Source organism: Ipomoea triloba, chromosome 11 (genome assembly GCF_003576645.1).
Source record: "Ipomoea triloba cultivar NCNSP0323 chromosome 11, ASM357664v1".
In the NCBI taxonomy this organism is placed as follows: Eukaryota; Viridiplantae; Streptophyta; class Magnoliopsida; order Solanales; family Convolvulaceae; genus Ipomoea; species Ipomoea triloba.
Window position 1 is genome coordinate 11,152,916 of NC_044926.1, and position 9,630 is coordinate 11,162,545.

At 35.3% G+C, this 9,630-nt stretch overlaps 2 protein-coding genes across 3 annotated transcripts; one reads left to right on the forward strand and one right to left on the reverse strand.

The window, feature by feature from the left end:
• Window positions 1–403: 403 nt before the first annotated feature.
• LOC115995656 (glycerophosphodiester phosphodiesterase GDPD6-like) lies at window positions 404–5,301 on the forward strand. Of its 2 annotated transcripts, none has more exons than XM_031234756.1 (8): window positions 404–580; window positions 1,476–1,654; window positions 2,266–2,449; window positions 2,851–2,925; window positions 3,172–3,281; window positions 3,410–3,628; window positions 3,896–4,051; window positions 4,781–5,301. In XM_031234756.1, exons 1-8 carry the CDS (start codon window positions 565–567, stop codon window positions 5,018–5,020), a joined length of 1,179 nt encoding a protein of 392 aa, XP_031090616.1. In that variant the 5' UTR covers window positions 404–564; the 3' UTR covers window positions 5,021–5,301. The 2 variants fall into 2 exon arrangements, with proteins under 2 accessions (XP_031090616.1, XP_031090617.1); XM_031234757.1 differs by having other exon boundaries at window positions 4,834–4,944.
• Window positions 5,302–6,570: 1,269 nt separating this feature from the next.
• On the reverse strand, window positions 6,571–9,390 carry LOC116033988. The gene is made up of 3 exons (XM_031276546.1): window positions 9,246–9,390; window positions 7,679–8,153; window positions 6,571–7,055 (listed from the first exon to the last, which is right to left on the reverse strand). The coding sequence occupies exons 2-3, from the start codon at window positions 8,053–8,055 to the stop codon at window positions 6,896–6,898; spliced, it is 537 nt and encodes a 178-aa protein (XP_031132406.1). The 5' UTR covers window positions 8,056–8,153; window positions 9,246–9,390; the 3' UTR covers window positions 6,571–6,895.
• Between the last annotated feature and the right edge of the window lie 240 nt (window positions 9,391–9,630).

The following is a 9,630-nucleotide window of genomic DNA, read 5'->3' on the forward strand; positions in this document are numbered from 1 at the left end:
AAAATAGAGGGGAAAAGAATGGAGACAAAAAATTGTACCCTTCTGAACATTTCTTTGTACCAATGGTGATTTATCATTGTCAGTGATGTTGGGTAACGTTGTAAAAGGTGTATCGGACAATTTGAAGGATAATATGAAATTATTAATTTTTTTTAATACTATCTCTCTGTTACAAAGTAATATTTATTCAATATTTTTATGACTTTTTTTAAAAGAGAGTCACAGATGTGCTAATTGAGCACAATGTGCTTGGAGTAAGAATATCAAAATTGAAAGTATTAATGACCAAAAAAAAAAAAAAAACAAGAGAAAAAAAAATTCACAAGTAATGATCTAAGAAAATTTTATATTTCCTAATACGTACAGATTAAAGAATATTCTTGGAATTGCTTGCATAGTTGCTTGCAAATCCTCGGCGACGACTGGTGGAGTCAAGATTATATATGAGCATTCCCTCCTACTCTCCTAGTCTTCTTCTCTACTCTGAAGTAAAACAAGGGAGCTAGAGAGAGAGAGAGACAGAGAGAGAGAGTGAGAGAAAGGGATAAGAAGGGGCAGTTTTTAATGGCTTCATTTCCAAGTGAGCATTCATACCCAGATCACAATTCTTTGAAAGTTTCTTTTTCCTGCATTTTACCTGATTTATTTTTATTTCTTCATTTTTTGCTGCTTGGGTATTTGATAATTTCTTGGTTTTGCTTAGCTCCCTTTTAAAGCTAAATTTTACTGTTATCATCCACCGGCTGTAATTTTCTGTTCTTCTGTGTTGTACTGAAATATGTTAGATGGATCATTCTTTAAGCAACAGAATTATCAACTAACACCCAGTACTTGAAAGATATGATAGTATTGTATTGAGGTGCTTGCTACCAGGATGAAAAAGTAGGCCAAGATTTGAGCATGAGGTTTAATTCATAATTTCATATGGGAAAATGGAAATAGTTTTGAGATAATTATGGATTTTTTATTTTTTATTTTGTGAATCTACTGGAATTTTTTATTTTATCTTCTAGGATAGGAGTTTTATAATTCAACTTGAAGTATATCTTGATACATTGTAAAATGTAAAGTGTAGTTATTATGAGGGTCTGGTTTAATCTGTCAATTGTTAAAGCTTTGTAGTCTTAATCAAGCCTTAATAAAGTATGCACATCTCTAATTCCTCTAAAGATTTGGATAATGTTTAACTTAATAGTATTGGATGGATTATGTCAGATAGGTTTCCTATTTAGAGGCATTGCTTCCTAGTTCCGATACTCTCCTCTGGCTTATAACTGATGAACTTGTATTCTTTTTCTGGAGTTTCGGTGAATAGAATTTCTAAAATATAGATTTTTGTTTTTTCTAGTACCATTTTGCCTATCATAACTGTGTATCTTTTATGATAGTTACTCAGAATTTATAGTTGTGACGTCCAAAGATGTAGTTTTGTGTGTAGATTATGAATAGTTTCTTTTTGACGATGCATTGTGCAGGTCTTGTCCCGCTCATTCTTTTGTTACTATTTGTCGGGTGCTCTGCAAGGCCTCTGTACCCGCTCCCTAGCAGGAGAAATGATAGAAATAAGCAGCCTTTGCAAACATTTCGCCCATTTAATATTGCACACCGAGGTTCAAATGGAGAAATACCTGAAGAAACTGCTGCTGCATACATGGTATACTTTAGCAAAGACACTTAAAAGATCCTTATATACATTTCTCAGCTTTCACATGTTTGTTTGCAGCATCTTCTTGCTTAAATTGATTAGCGAATGGGATTTAAATTCATGTACCAAAATAATGACTTATTAGTATGCTGCCTGCATTTCCTCTCGAATCTTAGCACATTCTCAGTCTTCCAATAACTAAATGCTAGATACTTTCAAAAAAAAAAGCAATACAATTTAGTTTTTCATAGATTTCTGTTAGTATCAAGCGCTTTCCACTCGCGCTTGCTACTCCCCCTATTGCTGGACTTGACCCTTTACCGGCCTCTGCCCAACAATTCCCCCTCCCAGCACCTAGTTCTGATACCACTTGTTAGGATAAAACGTTTACCACTACGCCAAAAGCTATAGCTTGTAGCGAAGGCGCAACTTTAGTTCCTTATACTACCACCACATTTTTGAGAGGTAGGGTGTTGGACTTGACCCTTCACTGGCCTTTGCCCAACAATTTCATACCTGCTGCTTCTGTTAAAAATATTGTTGCTTGGTTCCAAGCCAAATAGTCTGTTCTAATCTGTCATTTCACATGTAATGTGTCCATAAATCTAAATCCTTTGCAGAGAGCTATTGAAGAAGGTACTGACTTTATTGAAACAGACATCTTAGCATCAAAAGATGGTGTTCTTATTTGCTTTCATGATGTTACCCTCGATGCTACAACTGATATAGCCGAGCACAAGGAGTTTGCAGATAGAAACAGGACCTATGAAGTTGAAAGGGTCAAAACTACTGGTCATTTTGTTGGTATTGAACTGCTCTTTCAACAAGATTTCTTACTTCCATTTTTTGAATGACTTGGTTTTCCCAACATGTATTATCTTGGAGGCCCGCGGTATTTTCTATGTACTAGATTATCCATAGTCATTCCTTGCTCGTTTGTTTTCATTTTAACTATGTATGACATGCATATATTTTAAGTACCTTGATGTGGAAGTACTAGGTCGAGAAAATGATATCCATCACCAGAGTGCAGATATGCAAATACATAAATGGATACATAAAGGAGATTGAGTCTTGCACACGTATATTAGTTGATGATGGTTTTATGGACTACTTAGATTGTTACAATTTTCATCTTCCTAATTATCTGTCTTTACATATTTTCTATAGTTACTTAACTATAAGATTGTTTTGGTCATATGCAGTTGATTTCACACTGGAAGAACTGAAGACCCTGAGGACAAAGCAAAGATACACTTTCCGAGATCAGCAATATAACGGTTAGTTCTTGCTGGTTCATATGATATAATTTCCCGAAAGATGTAAAGATTTGTATATGAAGTCCATAGCCAGTCCACTCTTGTGACTGTGATAAATCTCACCTTAACAAGTGATTAGGGACATTAAAAACTTCTTCATATGATCACTTGGTGCACAAATGAGCTTAAAGTGTACATTACTTATAAAACTTCTATTAATCATCTTTCTTTTTCTTTTTAATAAAATATTCCCTCTTGAATATGCAGGCCAGTTTCCTATCATTACATTTGAGGAATTCATTTCTATTGCACTTGATGCCCCAAGAGTTGTAGGAATATATCCAGAGATTAAGAACCCAATTTTCGTTAACGAACGTGTGAGTTCTCTATGCCTTTTTGCTCCACAATGATAAAGGGGAAGAGAATGGTAGTACAAGAACTGTAGCGGGTATTATTGCAGACTTTGTTTTGACATTCAATTCACTATTGCGGGTACTTCCAACAGGTTAAATGGCCAGGTGGTAAGAAGTTTGAAGACAAGTTCGTTGAGACGCTGAAAAAATATGGATATAAAGGTCCTTATATGTCAAAGGAATGGTTGAAGCAGCCTGTTTTCATTCAGTCCTTCGCCCCTACATCTCTTACATACATATCCAAACAGACAGACCTGCCTAAGATCTTTCTAATTGATGATGTGACAGTCCGTACTCAAGACACAAATCAGGTTCTCATAGTCTCTGGCTTCGTTGCATTGGTTATGAATATATCATTATAAGATATATAAACATCTTTTGGTTAGAACACAAGGTGTTTTGAGTAGGCCCTAACTATAAGAGGCACCTTCCTCACGGCCATTCACTCCAACCAAGTTGGTTAAGGAATAAGGACTTTCTTAATAACATTGCTAAGAAACTATAATATATTCTGTCTTTTTTAAGGAAATAGTGTGTTTATCAGAAGGTGTAAACCCTTTTGTATTCCGTGATTTCAGTCGTATTCAGAAATCACTTCGGACAGTTACCTTGACTTCATCAAGGACTATGTGGTGGGGATTGGGCCTTGGAAGGATACTATAGTTCCAGTATCTAATGGCTACTTGCTACCACCTACTGATCTTGTAGCACGGGCGCATGCCAAAAATCTGCAGGTATGTCATCTTTCCTCTTGCCGAGAATCTGGTAGCTAAAATTTGGTATTCTGTATGGCTAAATCATCAGTTTTTATGGTAATCAAATTAGCAAACTTGTTAAGGAGGCTCTTCACAGTTCAATGAACAATTCTGAATTCACTCAATCAATTTGGTCCTCCATAAAGTCTGTGATTATGGATTGCCAATATTCAATAATCAACTCTGATCTACTTTTGGTTTATTACCTTTACCAAACAGGCACATTAGGGTGCATTTACAAACCGAATAAATTTCCATTTTTCTAGAGAAATGAAAAACTGGAGGAAGAAAAATAGTCGAGATCCAGAGAATCCATATTTCTACTTTAACTTCCTCTCTGTTGGGTTCGTCTCATATAAGGAATAGGAGTAGAGCAGATTGGGTCGGACCTATTGTATAGGGATAGATAGCCTATAAATACATAGGTTGTGTATCACCATCACAATTAATAAAAGAATAGTTTCTCCCGTGGACGTAGGCACATTGACGAACCACATAAATCTTGCCTTTTTTACTTTTCTGTCATTGTTATTGTTTCTTGTTATTTGTTAATCTCAACACTCTGATGCTTCCTCAGCTTTTCAGCATTGTAGTCCTGACTCAGAAATTCTGTGTTCTTTAGTGGCTTAATATTTTTCCCAGACTTTTTTCACACTATCATGCCTTTTGATGTGCTTTCTTTCAATGTTCAATGGCATTTCACACCAGGTTCACCCTTACACTTTTCGCAACGAAAACTCATACTTACATTTCAACTTCAGTGTTGATCCATACAATGAGTTCGATTACTGGATAAACCAGATCGGCGTGGATGGGCTCTTCACAGACTTCACAGGCAGCCTTCACCAGTTTCAGGAGTGGACTGATCCCTTATCAGCTGGAGAAAATGAAGCTTCTAGGCTACTAAATAGGATTTACACAATGATCTCGAAGTACAGAAATTTATAGTTTCTATCAGTCTCTTAAAACCTTGTGTTTTTCAAGTCCAGTGTTCATGGGAAATCATGCTATATATCTTTACAGATTTATAGTTGAGCAATTTCTCAGCATGTTTAGCCCATCTAGAGTAACTGGGTTTGAAGATTGATGGATAAACTAAGTGGTCAAATTTATTATTTATTTTAATATAAGGGAATGTACGTTTTAAATTGTTGTTGAATAAGGGAAGGTTTGTTTTAAATTATAGTTGAGTAAATAGTTGAGTAAAGGAATGTACGTTTTAAATTATAGTTGAATAAGAGAAGGTATGTTTTAAATTATACTACCTCCATCCCAAAATGGTTGTCTAGTTCGTTTAACCAGGCTTGACTGAAGTAATTTTTAATCTAATTTTTTATAATATTAAGTTTAGCATAAATATATAAAATTTATATATTTAGAAACTACATTAAAAGTACTATTAAATACGAAAAGTTAAATTTAAAAATAATAAAAAATTACTAAAGAAAATAAGCAAAGAAGAAATAGTTGGTTTGACCAATAAATAGTAAATAGGACATGTAAAATGGGACAGAGGGAGTACTTGAATGAGAGAATGTACGTTTTAAATTATAGTAGTGAAGGTACATTATTTTAATGTACTCTAAAATAATGTACTTTATGTACAAAAATAATGTATTTTTAGTATATTAAAAATGTACTTTTTATTTATGGTCCACGCAATAATGATGGTCCACACAGCTACTATCAAATAATATACATTTAGTATAAAAATAATGTTAGTATATTAAAAATATACATTCTATTTAGGGAATGCACATTATTTGTGTACTGAATGCATATTATATTATATAATGTATATTCAGTACACAAATAATGTACATTTAATATATTAAAAATGTACTTTTTGTTATGTTCCACACACCACTATGTGGACTATGGTCCACACAATAATTTACCGTGGGGAGCGTGAGAGTTTGTGTTTCGTTAGAGTTTGTTTTGTTGATTCAAAAGTATATAACAGTTTTTATTTTTTTCTTCAACAAATAAATTTAAAATATGTGACAAGACTTTTACTCTTTGAAAATACACTTATTATTTACAATCATTATATCATAGACTATAATCTACCTTACAAGATGAACCATTGGTATAAGGTTCATTATTAATATACTGACTTCTCATTTTTAGTAGATTGAATGTTTATTTTTTAAGTATGTATATTATCAAAAAAATTTTCAGTATATTAAAAATGAATATTCAGTATATTAAAAATAAACATTTATCTATGATTCACATTGCAATATGGACCATGATTCAATGTATAATTTGCATATTATTTCCTGTAACGATAATCCCTTCCTAAAAAGTTATGCAATTTTTAAAACCAAGAAAAACAGTATCTGTGTTTTCCTAGAAAGTAAAACCAAGAAAAACAAGAAAGACCAAGAATGAACAATGAGGTATCACACAACTGCACAAGTCTAGCTAACATCTAGCCAAGAGCACCACCATTGCAAGCTATACTAACATAAACATCTATATATACATTATGCATATGATAAGCACTAGAAAATGGACAACACTGTTCTCTGATGTTTCATCAGCCTAACAAAGTTTTGTTGCTAATTGCTATGATAACACTTTTTTTTTTTTTTTGGCAGCTAGCAGTTGCTTTACTATACAAAAATTTGCATTGGACCAAAAACAATACCTCAAAAATTGCACCAGCTCTTCCTGACTACATGTGAGAGCTTAAAAGGTGACTTCTTAATTAGATCTTAGCCAATCTTTTGATGCCAAAAGTATACATCACAATGACTCTAAACCTCAAGTTTTGCTTGAGCAGTGAAGGCGGATAAAATTCGGGCGAAATGAACTTTCCTATGGGCAACAAGGGAAGCAAGAAAACCATTTCTTTTGAGCAGCCTCGGGTTCTGATTGTGGCGATGGTTCTATCTCCTGCATCGGCGATGGTGCTGGCTGTGGTTCTGGGAATCTGGCAGAGCAGCCAAGCTTCCCCGTAGAATCTTCGCCTGCCAAACTTCATTTCATTCAAACAGATTTAGCCATATCCTCACTCAAAAGCTAGGCAGAAAAACAAAACCCGGACATTAATAACAGATTATTATGCGAATGTTCTTATTTTACTAACTAGATATGCATCCACCAGATCTATCAATTAAAATTAGCGCCAATGCCCATCTCCATAAGCCATTCCAAGAATTATTGCTTTGTTATACAAGTTCTATTAAGGTAAATGGACCTCCTTGTATGTTTCTCAATTTTAAACATAGGCCTATTTTTCAGCAGAATTGGCCCACTTTGTTAAAAGGGGAGATATATGACCAAGAAAACAAAAATAGATGAGGCTTAATAATGGGTTCATGATAGTAGCAAATAAGTTGCAAGACAAGAAAATAGCAACAGCTTGATTTCTGCAGAAGTGATTAAATGATCTCATATAACCCTCGTAGTGGGGGCATTGATTCTTTGGACTGAAAAAGATTGAGAAAGTATAGAACAGATACTATCTTGTAAAGAATCAGAGTGTTTCAAAAGAAAAAACAAAACAAAACAAAACAAAACAAAAAACTTGTGCTTGATTCTGTGCTGTGTTATTCCATGGACACTAAGAATTTTAGACTTTTCAACATGGCCACTTACATTGGAAACGCGAAGGATTTCACACTGGCATTACTTCCCCTCCCCTCGGGAAAAGATTTCTCATGATTGTGATCTTCACTTTCCCTTGAGCCCTCTTCTTCAAGAGATGCTTCCACTGCTCTTAATTTAACACTAGGGCGATCAGAAACCTGGCGTGTGGGGACTGGACGATCTATAGAAGCCTCTCCTGTCGTTCCACGCTCATCAGAGCACCGAAGACCATAATCCCCGGAAATACTGGTATTCCCTAAGTGGATACTGAACAATGATTCACTGGAGGCTGTACTCCACTGTATTGGGTCCGAAGAGTGGTCTAGTTCAAACACAGAAGAAGGTATCCTATGCGACATGTCCATAGAACGATCCATTACTTGCATTGTGGGCGATTCTGTGATTAACAAGTCGGTAGAGCTTAAGCTGGATAAATTAGGACTGGCTGCAGCTGAAGTGGAAATGTCGGGTTCATAATCATCCTCTGCAGATGGAATAACAAATGGATCATTTAATTTGGAGAAGATCAGAGGAACAAGAAGGCGAGAGATTCAACTTCTTTCTTGGGGAAAGAACATCAACTCCTTCAACAGGAGGCTGCAAATTTCCACCATTATTCAATTCATCCTGTGAAGGTCCCATTCCACATCAATTTACCGGGCCTACAGGCACCTCTCATCAAACATAAAAATGCATAACAAGAGTCATCACTGCAAGCCACTTATGCAATCCTAACCTATCCCAAAGCTTTGAACTTTTCAGATGCATAATTTTTCAAGACTCAAATACACTATCTATCAACTATTGCAGCAGTGAACTATGCTATCAACTATTATATGTAGTTTTTCAATGCTCTCAATCCAGATTGCTAATACATTCGGGACAAAAGCATTTTTAGTCCTCTAGTTATAGACAACATATTAAGTCCTCAGTGTGGATCTCAGCGCAGCACTATACTTAGTTCCCAGTAGTTCAACCACGCTTAACCATGGAGTTCTTTGGTTATTCGGCTGTCATATCCTTCTTAAAACTTATAAGTAGGTAGACATTAACCATTTAACCACATCCCTCCATGGTAAGCCAATGGAAGAGGGGCTGAACTCGGCCGGCTGACGCCCAACACTCAGTTACCAATCTAGTCCCCACCTATGCTACATACTATTGCAATATCTTTAAGCATCCAATTCAATACAAATTCCATTGTTGTTGTTCAAGCTAAGATAGCCTCAAAGGACACAAAACTAAATGAATAATCCTATTTCAACAATTTAAAAGTAAAAATACAATGCCACAAACAACCAACAACAAATTATCCTAATTCCTATTAGTGGGATTCGAACTAACACCCAAGCTAAGGATTCAGACTTCATCAATGCCTTTGAGGATAAATTAATTTATTGCCTTCAAAATTAATTTTCATGAAGCAATCTCAACTAAGATCATTGTTCCTAATGCAGTAAATAGTTTGATGATGTTCATATATATAATTATACAGATTAGAGCAATATAATTGAATAAAGGGAATTTAAAATGCTTTGAATTGGTCGGTAAATGAAAAAAGAAAAAAGGTGACTACCGTAGAGGGGGGCGATGGGGACAGGGTCGCCGGCACCGGAAGGTGGCCTGAAAGATGAGCGGACGACCGGTCTGTCGCCGCCGGCCACCTATTTCCTAGATTGTTAGCGGAAATGTACGACGAAAGTGGTTTGAATGCATATACAGCAATGACAAGCCACCCAGCAATTCAGCAAACAATGAGAATAGAATTCCACACACAATGCAATAGCCGAAAAACTTGCTCACTTCTTTCTTTGGCTTTAAACCGAACTTGGCGGCGCGCCACTCTCTCATTCTTCATTTTCTTAATAACATCTTTATTAAACTTTCTTTCTAATTCAAATCATAGCATATAATCACTGACTAAGGGGTGAAACAAGAATCTCATATTAGAAAATTATGAC